Here is a 14,608-nt window from a genome sequence, read left to right on the forward strand (position 1 = left end):
TGTCTTTTATTAGTGTCTCACACGGTTTCAAAATTAGTGTCCGATACGTTTTCTAAAGGAAAAAGCACGAATTACTCCCCAGAACTATCACGGTCGTCTGAATTATCCCATGAACCACAAAACCAAACATTCTTCACCCCCAACTATGTAAACCGGACGAATTACCCCCCCTCGACCCAATCTGCGGTGGTTTTAGCCTACGTGACAGTCCAGTCAGCAATTCTATTTTTAAAAAAGTTATGGGACCCACCTGTTTTCCTCCCACTCTTCCTCTCTCTTCTCTCTCACTCTTCCTCTCTCTCATGGGCGGCAGGCAGGGGACAGAGCAGCGTCGGCCTCGGCGGGTGACGCGGAGGCGGCGGTGGCAGGCGAGGGACAGAGCGGCGGCGGGGGCGGCAGCGGCGGGTGACGCGGAGTAGTCGCGCGTCAGGGTGTTGTAGTCGAACGCCTCAGGGTCGTCGAGCGCCGCGAAGATGGACGCCGCGTAGGCCATGCTCCCGGGCCAGTCGGCGGCGAGCGCGCACGCCGCGAGGAGCGGCCGCGCGTGCCGCAGCGAGCGGTCGACGCCGAGCTTGACGTGTCGCGCGTGCGCCTTCCTCGCCTCGTCCAGGCTCTCGCATGGCGCCCGGTGATCCCTTCCCCTGAAGGCGGCCTGCTCCGCCACTTGCGCCTGCGCCGGCGACTCGCGGCGATCCCGACCTGGTGCTGCGCCTGGGAGAGCACTAAACCCCCCACCATGCTATACTACCATCGGCGAGGGAGCGGTGGCTACATGGAGCGCCGGAGACCTGGCCTTCACAAGAATCGTTTACCGCGAGGAGTAAAAATCGCACGTCTCGAGCAGTCAGCTAGCTAGGTAAGCTCGTCGTACGTGCTCGTTGGCGGACGATGCAGACGTGCACAGTGGCAAATGGCAGCATGCCAGCTTGGGTCGTGACGAAAATGGTTGGGCTCGGGATAAGATAGTACATGCCTCCTCCGCCGCACCCCGCCGCCGCTCGCCACCCAGCCGCTGCTCGCGCCCGCCCCTGCGCGGCCCTTCCTCGCCGATGCCTCGCCTCCTCCGCCACTGCGCTCGCCTCCTCCGCGGCTCGCCTCAGCTCCTCCGCCCGCTGCTTGCATAGTTGAGAGTGAGAGAAGAGAGAGAGAGGAAGAGTGAGAGAGAAGAGGAAGAGGAATAATGGAATAGGAGTATGACAGGTGGGACCCATATTTTTTTAATAAATAAAATGCTGACTGTACTGCCACGTATACGCCACGTAGACCAAAACCACCGCGGATTGGGTTAGGGGGGTAATTCATCCGGTTTGCATAGTTGGGGGTGAATAATGTCCGGTTTTATGGTTCAGGGGGGTAATTCGGACGACCGCGATAGTTCGGGGGGGGGTGATTCGTACTTTTTCCTTTCTAAATGGGTGAATACCCAACATGATCCTTGAACTTTCACTTAAGGATCAATTTAGTCCCTGACATTTCGTGTTGTCCAAACAAATACCTTAAGTTCATTGTGTGATTCAATATGGTCCTTAGACCCTCTAAACATGCCATGTGTACATGCCACATCATCTATGCATGTAAATTCAATATTTAAATGTCCTTTACACCCTTATGTTTTTATAGGAAATAAAGAAAAACTATTGAGAAAACACACACAAAAAAAAGTTTTTGACCATTGGCAAAAATATGTAGCATTGATAGATAAAAAAAATAACATTTTTTGTTTTATGATTGCTTCTTCTTATTTTCTTTTCTTTGTTTGATAGAAAATTGAAGGTTAAAATGGACATTTAAATGTTATCTTACATGCACGAATGACGTGGCATGTCCATGTGGCGTTTTAAGTGGGTATAAGGACTATATTAAGCCGTATGATAATTTTTAGGGTCCTGTTTGGACATTATAAAATATAAAGGACTAATTCGACCTCTGAGCAAAAGTTGAAGGACTGAACTGACTATTCACCCTTTCTAAATCGAAAGAAACCTTGTCCGTTTCCTGGATCCTACGAAAGCAATCTACAACGTATAATCTGAAGCAAAATATGTTCTACGGTCTTGATCTTTTCTATATTTCCTTATATTTTCTTTCGATTAATGTGAGAATTTCTAGCGCGTGAGAGCGAACAATAGAATTCGGAACCGGCAGAGTTTGATTAGTACTGGTTTGTCTTTCAATGTTTCTAAAAGCGGTGTGAACACGCGGATTCTCATAACATTATCTGTTTCCAGTGTATAATATGATTTGGTTTTCCTTTTTAAAGTTTTTGACTGCTGTCCGATTCAAGTATCTTAGTATGCCTTTTTTTTTCCTTTCTTCAGTTTTTAACTAATACTAATCCTAATCTAGTTCTATTTTTCTTTTTTTTTTATTAATGTGAGAATTTCTAGACCATGAGAGCGGACGTGGAGGATCTTTTTTTATTACTTTATAGATATAATAGATAGATTGTTGACCGTTGAGACTTGAGAATTGGATTTATCAGTTTGAGGGGTTTTTTATTCCGATAAATTTTCGTTACCGTATTCGCGCCGGTTTATTTTATCTCCGTTTTCGATTTCGATAATATTTGATTTCGTTTTCGTATCCGAGGTTTCCAATTCCAATTAAAAAAAATAAAAACGAAAACGATAAATATGCTTTCCTCCCTTTTCCGTACCGTTTTTACCCTACATCCACAGACTAATCTACCGAACCAAACGCACCGTCCGTCCGCTCCCCCCGACCATCAAACAGACCGAACAACACAACGTTTGACCGAGCTGCGGGCCCAACGCACCGTCACACACACACACAGTGACACAGGTATGACCATCACACAAACAGTGACACAGGCATGCGTGGAGATTCCGGTTCAGGCACCGCACCACCAACCCCACTACCACTATCGCCACCTTACTCCGGCCGAAGCCTCAGCGGATCAGCCCGTTCGGCGATTTCTACCAGTTTTACACGCACCACGGCGTGGGGCTGAGCCTCAACTGAGTTTGATTGGGATGGTGGGGGTTGTTGTGCAGTGCAGGGCAGTGGGCAGAGCGGTGGCTGGCCGGCCTGTCATTTTTGGCTGCTCCGTAGTATGTTCTGTTGTCTGCGCCCTCAGCTTGATCAGTTTGCTTGACTGCCCCCCATGTGCAATGTGTCTTCTGGAAGGCGGGGATCGCTCGTTCGTATCATGATGGATCTCTGAGGTGTAAAGAGCTACTGTGAGAGAGAGAGAGAGAGAGAGAGAGAGAGAGAGAGGATACCTGCAGCTGTGGCAGAAAGATTAGTGCATCCTCCCTCTTTTAGTATTGTTACGACGTGATTATTATTTCTGGAGGAGGAAAACCTGCTTTTGATCAGTACTACAGAAGGGTACAACCTATAGCTTCGACAGATCACAGGTACAATTTGGGTAGGCAAGTGACAAATTTTGCATGGATACAGTGATTGTTGGCTAGTGTTGACACGCCGCGTCGCGGGCTCACGGCATGTTCAGAGTTCGGACCGACCGTGTTTCAACCGTCCACAACTCGTGCTTTAATTTGCCATTCCCCAACAACCAAAATATTCTAGTACTAGTACTACCACGGAGTACTACTACACAGACATGCAATCCCAAAATGGACGGAAGCTGCAAGTGGCAGTTAAGCTAAACACAAACACTTCAACATCACGCATGCATGTGGATACCCGCGGAAATATGCATCAGGCCGTTGCTCGTGTCCGTCGTTGCAGATCAACCTATATCACCCCAATTAACTATTCCCTCTCCCCACTTGTAGCTACTTCATGCGTGCAGAATTGCAGAACGCAGATCTCTCCTCACGGCGAACGGTCGGTATGCAAGGCGGCGACCGATCCGATCCAGCCACGAGAGCTAGCTGACTACTGAGTTGACGCGCGCGGGGCCAACGCCGCCGCCCATACAGCGGCCGCCCGAGCGAGAGTACCCGTGCGCACGCATGTGGAAAACGCCGGGGTTGATGAGTCCGATCTAGCGGTGTGCGTGCACGGTTGCGTGCGTTCGAGTCGACACCTCCACGCAGCTTCCGCCTCCTCCGGGTGGAAACTGACCCCCCTGCCGCCGCTGCGTGCTCCCGTCTCGTTCACCGTGCACGGCCGCTTGTACGCGCGCCGCGCCGCTGCACAAGAATCCAACCGGTGGTGGTGGTAGGACGTCCGATGGGGCGGCGGAACGGGGCCGACACGTGCTGGTGCGGGTGCCCGTCGTGTGTGTGTTTCGTTGCTGCCTGCCAGCAGGAGCGCACATGAGAGTGTGTGAGACGCAGTAAGGCCAAGGCCAGAGTCAATGTGAACGAACGCGGATGGATCTGGAAGGATCCAACTGCCCGGACGGATCCCACGAAGAGTAAAAAGTGCGGAAATGCGTAGCACTACTGCACTAGTACTGCAGTAGTATGTCGTTCTTCCTATCCTCTTTGACGATGGTTGTTGTACATGTTCACGTGCACGCATTGTACCACGACGATCGAAAAAAAAAAAGAAGAAAAGGCCATCTAGCGTTAGCGTACGCGTTTGCTCCGTGAGAAACTGCTCCTTGGTTTTTTTTACTCGTCGAGTCATCTTCCCTTCCAATTCACCATTTCTTTACACAAACATGGAGAGGAAAAAAACAAGAGCGCAATCGCTGAGCCGAGGAGGAGAGAGCAGCAGCCGACCACGCCACCTTGCTTTGCGCTGCTACCTCCACCAAATTAATACCCCCCCCCCCCCCCTCCTTCCACTTCACTCCCACTCCCATCCCCATCACCACCTTCCCCCTCGTCTCTCTCACTCTCTCCTCGCCATGGCGCTCCACCTCTTCCTCCTCCTCCTCCTCGCGGCGAGCCTCGCCCTCGCCAATGCCGCCCCGCCGCCCAACGACGAGGGCGCCACCACCATCGTGCTCAAGGACGGCACCACCTGCAAGCTCTGCGCCTCCTGCGACAACCCCTGCAACCCCTCCTACTACCCGCCACCCCCGCCGCCGGTCGTCACCCCCACGCCGCAGTGCCCGCCGCCACCTTCCTACCCCTCCGGCGGAGGCGGTGGCGGAGGCGGAGGCACCGTCATGTACACCTCGCCGCCACCTCCCTACAGCGGCGGTGGAGGCGGCAGCAGCACCGGCGGTGGAGGCATCTACTACCCCCCGCCCACCGGTGGAGGCGGCGGCGGCGGTGGCGGCTGGCAGCAGGGCGGTGGAGGAGGCGGCGCCTACCCGACACCGCCGCCGCCCAACCCGTTCCTCCCCTACTTCCCATTCTACTACTACAGCCCGCCGCCGCCGTTCTACTCCAGCGGCTCGTCTGTCGCCGGCGTGTCGGCCATTTCGTCGGCGGCGGCGGCGACATTCACGCTGCTCCTCACTGGGCTCCTACTGTGGTGAGAACTGAGAATGGGATAGATCTGCTGAGTTAAACCTATGTCTTTCTTTACACTAGGTGGGTAATTTGATTGTGGTTTCTGTAATTTAATTTTTTATTTTTTATTTTTTTTACTTCTCTCTCTTGGTGATTTATGTATCGATCAGGTATAAGAAAAAATTGTACCAAACTGTAAAACATGGGCAAGTAATAAGCACCAGTACAGTTGTACTACTACAAATAGATGGATCTGCTGATTAAATTTTTTCGTGCCAAAGAAATACTATATGTTCACTTTGGATCATCTGGTTGTGTGTCGGTAACAATGTGCAGCCACATGTCATTTCAAGCCAGCTTGTCTCTTTACAAATGATAGATTGTTCTGCAAATTTTTACCGGTGATTGCTTTGCATCAGCAATTCAGCCAGCAACTTCTGAACAGATAATGTTTCTGATCTGAGCAGCAACTAATAGGCACTTTGATCTGAGTTAGTCAGAAGGATCAACACTGTTTCTTCTTTATCGTTTTATTTATGGTTTAATCAAGAAAACTTTCTCTAGGAGTACTTGAGGCCAAAACTCTACCAGCAAGATATTGTCAGGAACAAAATGTGGATGCTGATAAATCTGAACAACTGACGCAAGAAGTCTCTAGTTCTGGAACGCACAATCTAATTGTAATAACTCTGCGCAAACGATGTGCAGTGTGCGTACAACAGTGTGTTTCCCAGAAGCAAGAGAACACTCATCTCATGCATATGCATCCAAGAACATAAATTATTGCTCTTATCCAGGAAAAGGCGAGGATATAGAGGAAAACAACAACTTGTACAGATCATCGATGTTGCCGTGTACACGCAGAACTACTATATTGGAGCTTTTTAAAAGGTTTACGTGTATAAATTATAAAACCGAGGAGAAAAATAAACAAAAACAGAAAAAGTAGCTTTATTTATAGCTGGAAGCTCGATGCATCATTTTCAGTTTCGAGTTACTGAAAAGAGACCGTAACTAGAAAAAGTGATAGAACGAAAGTGGTAAGGTTCAAAAGGATCTCAAAGTGGGCAAAAGTAAACTTGTGCGGCGTGGGTTCGCCAACAGGGCGGAGCTTGATTTATTCGGATCTTCTAGGGCTGACAAACATTGGTTCCTGCTTTGTTTCTACTAGAATCATTAACGGTGGCCTAAGGGCAAGTTTTATAATAAGAGCAGGTACAATAATAAACCGTATGAGATCCATGTAGAATTTTTTGCTGCGCTAGAGAAGAGAAGGGAAGGTAGAGAGAACGGGCGGGCAGCCCGAGGTCATGGGGCCCGTAGCAATGGTAGGAAAGTGATACCGTCCTCGCGTGCGTACATCCCGCTGCCCTCACCCGCGGCCACCATAGTCCTCGTATGTCCTCCACGGCCGCCGTTGTTGCCCGCGTCCATCCCGCCATCCTCGCCCGCCTTTGCTGTGGCCATCGACCTCGTCTTACGCGGCCACCGCTGTTGCCCGCGTCCCTCTTACCGTCCTCGTTTGCATCCGTTGTGAAATCTATCCTCATCCTCCACAGTCGCCGCCGTCGCTCGCGTCCATCCTGCCGTCCTCACTCGTATCCGCTGCGCCCGCCATCTTCATCTTCCACGGCCGGCGCCATCGCCCGCGTCCATCCCTCTGTCTTCTCCTGCCTCCACCGCGGCAACCACCGTCGCCTGCGTCCCTCTCGCCATCCCTGTCTTCTGCGGCTACTGCCATCGCCTGCGTCCATCTCGTCGTCCTCTCCCTCCATGGCTGCCACCGTCGTTCGCATCCGTCATGCCGACGTTGCCATCCTCAACATTGTCCGTCTTGTGGCCCTCGCTCACGTCATCGCGACTGTTGACCTTGTCCACCGCGGCCATCGCCACCTCTTGCGCCCATCCCACCCTCCTCTCTCGCAGCTGCTGTCTCTCGCTCACGTTCGTCGTCCTTGTCCTCCGCGGCTGCCGCCATAGCTTGTGTACACTAGATCGTCTTCGCCGGCATCGTCACCCGTGTCCACCGCAACCGCCACCATCTCCCTCACTCTCACCTGCGTCCATGCATAGGGACACTGCCCCATCCTCACCGGCAAGAAGCGAGAAAAAAGAGAACTCGGAAATAGAAGGATGGAACAATAAAGAAAATAGAGGGAAAAGATGGTGAGGCCATAAAAATAAAAAAAATATTTATGTTACAGTAAGCATATGATTCTCTATTATATATCTTAGCTATAATGTTTACTGCAGATGATGTGCCCACCTATTACAGCCGGCAATTGGCTTTGTTATTGATCTTGCTCTAAGAGAGATGGGTGCTATCTCTAATCTTGACCGTATCATCGACTCATAAATATAAATGCAACATGTACACTACTCCAATATTTATTTGCCAGTCTACTCTTACTCTCTTTTCTTTTGTCTTGAATTTGGTGTAGAGGTTGTCTAGGGTGACTTATTATCTCTATTCTCTCTCATCTTTTTCTCTCTTCCACCTCACTATGTAAACTTATGTGGCATCCAGAAGATTGTGGTTGGATGCTTATAATACTTGCCCTAAGCTCTTATCAAGAAGTCCAATTAAAGATTGCAAAAAAAAAGAAGTCCAAATAAAACAAATGGAACTTGGTGACATTGTATTCCCTTCCTTCCAAAATAAATAAATTTAAAATATAATAAGGTATTTCACATTACACTGAATTTGGATATATCTCTATCTAAATTTACTATACTTGAAAATTTCACATCATATATTAAGTTGATTTATTTTGGGACGAGAGAGCAGGCAGCAGCTTGCAGGCAGAGGATGAGGCGCTGGTTGCAGGTTTGCAGCACGTCGAATAATAGCTATCCTTGAGGGGATTCGGTGAGTTGCACAAGTTTGGACGGCCGCTATTGATATTGCATCTGAGGCCTCGTTTAGATCTCAAAATATTTTGATCAAATATTTGAACACATACATGAAACATTAAATATGGGAAAAAAATTAATTGCACAGTTTACATGTAAATTACGAGACGAATCTTTTGATCCTAATTACACCATGATTTGACAATGTGATGCTGCAGTAAACATTTGCAAATAACGGATTAATTAGGCTTAATAAATTCATCTCGCAATTTACAGGCGGAATCTGTAATTTGTTTTGTTATTAGTCCACGTTTAATACTTTAAATATGTGTCCGTATGCTTTAAAAACTTTACACCCAAAGAACTTAACACACCCTAAACCAGCAGACTTGGGTGGGTCTAGCTCTCTCTATGTCAAATTATCAGATGGATGTGGAACAAAACCTCGATATAGATATCACGAATAGTACGTGGCCTATACACCTCAACAAAAGAATCTTGTCTCTAAGCAGGAAAATAAACAATCGATAGATCGATTCGTTGGCATGAATTATCTGTAAATTTTAAAACTTTATTTTCCACGTACAACTCAAACCAAATTTGGGGAGAAGAATCGGAGTCGGGAGATAAAGCACAGTAATATCATAACTTAACAAAAGTGAAGAAAACCTTATATAACAGAGAACAAATCGAAATCAGATAAACTGAGAGATATGAAACATCCTTTGTGACTTCCATCCAGTAATAATCAGCAAGAAAAACACCTGAACTCCAACAAGAAAAATACCCGCCGATTTATCACCTAAAGTTTGGCTTGGGTTTAAACCTGTGTTTGATTGTAAAGGTTGGGAACCTTCTACTTCGGCATGTAAAATGGGACAGCACATTAACGTGTAAATTAATTAAGTATTAAAAAAACATGAAAATGGATTAGTATGTTTTTTAAAGTAACTTTCCTATATATTTTTTAAAAATAAACAATTTAGTAATTTGGCAAGTATACGCACGGAAAACATAGGAGTGGAGGTTGGAAACTAGAAGAAACACTCAGCCACCTCTCTCAACCTTACAAACTGGATGACTTAAGATGTTTTCTTTTTAGTACCTAGCAGTACATATCATAAGATAAATTGGGAAATTTTGATTTCATGTTGGCCAGCATGCTGGAGGTGTGTGTATTTGACCACTAGACTTTTCGGCTTGTGTTGCTCCAAACGACACATCTACATATTAGAAGGAAGGGTTCTGAACCCATACCTTCGAACGAACCTAGTGTGAACTGACCTTCCTTCCTTCTCTCCTCCTCCATATTTCCACGGCCTCCTTCCAACCACTGCAACTATATACCCTCCTTAACTGACACCCCTGATTCAGGTGGTGTTTGGGTGTCCCTCTCACAAAAAAAAATAAGTTTCTAGGGAGGGACTCACCCAAAAACCCCCTCACCCACCCCCTCTGTCTTTAATTCCTCACATTGATGGACTAGTCATTCTCATGTCATGCGCCAATAAGCATGCTCATCTTTTTTTTTTTTTTGAGAACTAGCATGCTCATCTTGACGCTGCACTCCTCTAGCCTTCCTTTGAACTGGCATCGGTTGTACTCTGCTGTCTTATATAATTGGCCTTCCCAATCTAGTCCTTGCTGAATAGGTGCTAAATTGGCATTCAGTGCTGCTAGTGCCTGGATTTTTGGCCCAAATCACAATAATGTTTTTCTACCTTTTGAGATGGAACAAATACGCAACTGGAAAATCATGCATAATAGGCAGAAGCAGAATTCAAAAGTGATCATAATTGATAAACGCGCTTCTCTTGAAGAAAAATGATAATAGTGCTGGGCTGGGCTTTGATGCACCTCCATTCTCTTCCGGAAAAAGTACACCGAAGGTCCCTAAACTTGTCATCGAGTTATAAAAAGTTAAAAACATCCTCAAACTGCAAAACCAGATATCCGACGTCCCTTAATTAATTAAAACCGATCACAATAGGTCCTTTGATGGTTTTGATCCCGGTTTTGTCCTACGTAGCGGCTGAGTCAGCGTGGGACCCACGTGGCCCCATATGTCAGGGTCCACGTCATCTCTCTCTCTCTCTCTCTTCTCCTTGCTCACTCGCTGCAGGAGGGTGGCTGGCAGACGCACACGGCGGCGGCCTACTGCTGCTGCTGGCCAACGCCGCCGGCGACGTTATTCCTGGGTCGCTTCCTCCGGGGCGCGGAGGCGGAGGAGTTGTCGTTCTCGGGCGAGGAGGAGGAGCTCCCGGCGGCGGCGCCGACGTTGCCGTAGAGGCCGGCCATGTCGCGGTCGGTGAAGGCGGCGGGCACGGCGGAGAGCGCGTGGAGGGAGTCGCCGCGGAGGACGGTGTCGGCGGCGGCCTGGCAGAGGTCCCAGTTTCCCGTCCACATGAGCTCGATGGCGCCGCTCAGCGACGGGGATGGCGCCGGCCGGGGCGCCCACGCTGCTGAACCTCTTCAGCTGATCCTTATCGATTGAGAGCTGTACGTAATTGTAAGCTAATTAATTAAAGTTAATTTCTAGTAGCAACTGTGCAGAGAGGTTAGGGTTCAATCGATCGATCGCCAGGTCAGGTGTGTGGTGATTAATTATATTAGTTGCATGATTGCATCTGTGTTGATCGCCAGGTCAGGCGGCGGAGGCATGCGATCTTGGCCATGGCCTCGTCGGCCGCGGACGCCGCCTCTCCTTCTCCAGCTCCTCCAGCACGTCCTCCCTCCGCCTCCCCTCGGCCGCGAGCCGCCGCCTCAGCCGCTCCATGCTGCCGCCCTCCTCCGCGCCGCCGCCGTTCGCGTCACCGGCCGCCGCGCACTCATCTTCCTCCGCGTCAGCCTCCTGCTCTAGCTCGGCCTCGTCGGCCGCGGACGCCGCCGCACGCCTCTCCTTCTCTAGTTCCTCCAGCGCGACCTCGCTCCGTCTCCCCTCGGCCACAAGCCTTCACCTCAGCCACTCCACGCTGCCGCACTCCTCCGCGCCGCCGCCGTTAGTGTCACCGGCCGCCGCGCACTCGTCTTCCTCCGCGTCGGCCTCCTGCTCGAGCTCGGCCGCCCGCCGGCAACTCCTCCCCCCACCGCCGCCGCGTCGCCCGTAGCCGCCATCACCGCCGACGCCGCCGAGGCACCGCGGGCCTTGCAGAGCAGAGAAGGGAGAGAGATAAGGAAGGGAGAGAAGAGAGGAAAAGAAAGATGATGTGGCCACACTGACATGTGGGGCTATGTGGGTCCTATGCTGACTCAGCTGTCACATCGGATAAAATCGGATTCAAAACCACCTAAGAATCTAAAGCGAACGGTTTTGTAAGTTGAGGGATGTCATATATTTTTGCGGTTAGGGTACGATTCTGTGACTCAATGACAAGTTGAGGGACCTTTGGTGTACTTTTTCCTTCTCTTCCCCAGGACCACATTCTCAGAAGGCCTATGGACCGCAGCCTGAGGCCTGCCAACTGCTCGCGAGCCGCTGCTTATGGGCTGCCGTGTACTTCTAGCCGCGGCTTACACGACAGCCCAGTCGAACCGGCCTCTACCTGTTTTGGAGCTCTCCTTTTTTTTTTCCTATCTTGGATAAGAGCATCACCAATAGCATCTTAATATCCGGTAATTTAAGGATTTGTATTGTCAAAAATCTTTTCCAACTAATTCCCTAATCACATTCCCAATATTTTCTATTTTCTATCCCGCAATTGTTGTTCTCCACATCTAGGGATGCACTTTGGCTCCCAATCACGTGAGCGAACGTCCTTTTAGTTTTTGGGAAACCAATCTTAACCAATCTCTTCGAGAGATAAAAAATTTATGACCTCAAATTTTATTTAGGATTCCCATAACTAAAATTTTGGGATAGATTTTTGAGATGACGACCAACAGATTACCTATAATCTTTCCCAAAAAATTGTTTTTGGTTTCCTAAATGAAAATAGGAAGTGAAAAAACTCCTCCCTTTAACAGATAGCCTAAATTCAATCCCCAAAACTTAAAAATAGGCAATTCTGTTAAACTATCAATAGAAAATTCTATTTTTTTCTTACACACGTAGAAAGATCGCTATCTCCCACGCGCAGGCATGGAAGGAGAGAGACGGGAGTGCGAGATTAGGAGCAAGTTCCGCGCCCGCATATAAACGGAGCGAGGAATCGGGAGAAGGGAACTCCAAAACTCGGGTAGGAGAGTAGAGGATCTGTTGGAGCTGTTTTTTTATGCTCAGAGAATCATTCTACTCCATTCCCAATTATGATTTTGAGGAATTTAATCGAAAAAACTACTACAACAATTCCCTACTCTCCCTCTCAAAACTCAGCATTCCCTTTTCCTTTATATTCTCGCTCTCCACAAGTCAGATATTGTTCTCGATCCCAATTTCCGTCTCTTAAGAGAAACTGCCACTCGAGAAGACGAGCAGGATGGTGACGCTAGATGGGCGATCACGGAGCCAGATGACACGATCTAATAAGGCACGGATGAAGGGAGGTCCACCTTTTATTTTAGGGAATTAAATATAGACCATCTATTGGAAGGAAATAAGTTTTTAATTGATAAGTCTTCATCAAATAATCTCAAAAAGAAATTTAGGAAAGAGATTTTTAGACATAATTACAGTGAAATGGAAGTCATATTGATCTTTTGGTCATTTGGAGAAGACATACATTCTCTTTAAAAAAAATTAAAATCACTGACGATATCTTTTCTGATTAAGAATAAAAAGAAGATTATCGAGCATATAGATTTTATCTTGAATTTTATTCGCACGCTTTTAAACTGCTAAATGTTAAAAAACTTTTTATATAGTAATTTCTCTATAATATTAGACAAACGCATTTTTAAATTTAAAATAATTAAATCTAATTCACTTACTAATAGTTTTTTAGTTTGACATACATATACTTAATCTCTATCTTTAGCAGGCTGGGCCATAGACCATTTCTGTTAAAAAAGGGAACATACTCTTTATGTCACATGAAAAAATTAACCTATGACAAAATGTGACATCTTACAATAAATTTAGATATAAGTATATTTAAATTTATTATACTAGAAGTATCACATTTTGCAGAGGGAGGGTCTGGGAGAACAAGCTAGCTACTCCGCAGAAGAAAACATGGGCCAATTTTTATAGCACGGCAGCAGGAACCTCCTGGAGCTAAAGCTTTCTCTTCTTTTTTTTTTTTTGGTTTTATCTTCACCAAGTGCTCGTCGCTGTTGATATACACCCGATGTAACTATTCATCTTTTGTTGGTGAAATATCGCCAAGCCACTTCACTTCACTGACAAAAAAAATTCTCACTCTAGCTAGCTAGCTAGTGTCACTTCCGGTCGGTGCAGGCAAGCAAAACGTGCACAATTCCTGCAGTTCAACGCGAGGCCGGCTAGATAGCTGAAATATCTGCAGTCAATCTCGCTGCATGTACTTACTAGGTCCGTTTCAAAATAATTAAGGTGGTGTTTGGAGCCAGAGAGTTAACTTTAGTCTATGTATTTAGACACTAATTCAGAGTATTAAATATAGACTACTTACAAAACTAATTACATAAATGAAAGCTAATTTACGAGACAAATTTTTTAAGCCTAATTAATCCATAATTAGAGAATATTTACTGTAACATCAAATAGCCTAATCATGGATTAATTAGGCTCAATAGATTAGTCTTGCGAATCAGTCCAAAATTATGGATGGGTTTTTATTAATTGTCTACGTTTAATATTTATAATTAGTGTCCAAACATCCGATGTGATAGGGACTTAAAAGTTTTAGTCCCATCTAAACAGGGTCTAAACTTGATTAAAAATTTAGACAAGTACTTAAAATGGTTACAGAATTTGATTTTTTAGATGAATGGTATACGTACGCAGGATGCCTGCTGGCTCTAGTAACTCGTTCGTATACGTGGATATGTTCAGATATGAACTTTCGGCCGCCTACAGCGGCGCGCGATCGTACGTTGCCGACCATCACATCATCCTCTCATCTCGATTGAGTTAGATGCTGTGATATTTTACGTCTGGTTGCTAGCTAAAGTAGTGGCAAACATATGCATGTCCCGCACATGCGCAAATCGCAATTGATTCGCAGACGATTGCATCATGTAACACGCAGAAAGCTTTGGGTTTGAACTGATGAAGGTATGTTCACAAGCTCAGTGTTGGGCAGGCATTCTGTTTTTTCTCTCTCGAGAAATCATTCCTCTAATTGAGTACGAGAGATTTAGTAAAATATGCTTCGATTATTTAATATCCTGACTTAGTATTTTTTTTAAAAGATACATAGGAAGACACACAAACTCACTTCATACTCACGCCACACCACATACACACGTGCACGCGTTCAACACATGATTAGACTAGAGACTTGAAGGACCTAAAGCCTTCGGTGTGCGGGAAACGCACATTACAACAGAACACACGT

The 14,608-nt window shown here is 47.0% G+C and overlaps 1 protein-coding gene and 1 long non-coding RNA gene across 2 annotated transcripts; both read left to right on the top strand.

The window, feature by feature from the left end:
* The first annotated feature begins 4,727 nt into the window (after window positions 1-4,727).
* Window positions 4,728-5,646, top strand: LOC4327760 (extensin-2). Its single transcript, XM_015779125.3, has one exon. It carries the CDS (start codon window positions 4,787-4,789, stop codon window positions 5,363-5,365), a length of 579 nt encoding a protein of 192 aa, XP_015634611.1. The 5' UTR covers window positions 4,728-4,786; the 3' UTR covers window positions 5,366-5,646.
* Window positions 5,647-10,320: 4,674 nt separating this feature from the next.
* LOC136355914 (uncharacterized) lies at window positions 10,321-11,597 on the top strand. The gene is made up of 2 exons (XR_010740493.1): window positions 10,321-10,691; window positions 10,836-11,597. It is a non-coding gene; the product is annotated as an uncharacterized lncRNA (long non-coding RNA).
* The last annotated feature ends 3,011 nt before the right edge of the window (window positions 11,598-14,608 follow it).

The sequence above is a fragment of the Oryza sativa genome, chromosome 1 (genome assembly GCF_034140825.1).
Source record: "Oryza sativa Japonica Group chromosome 1, ASM3414082v1".
NCBI classification, from domain to species: Eukaryota; Viridiplantae; Streptophyta; class Magnoliopsida; order Poales; family Poaceae; genus Oryza; species Oryza sativa.

What these genes read in the sequence shown, in the direction of transcription:
- LOC4327760 (XM_015779125.3), top strand. Translation starts at nt 4,787, where the DNA reads ATGGCGCTCCACCTCTTCCTCCTCCTCCTCCTCGCGGCGAGCCTCGCC.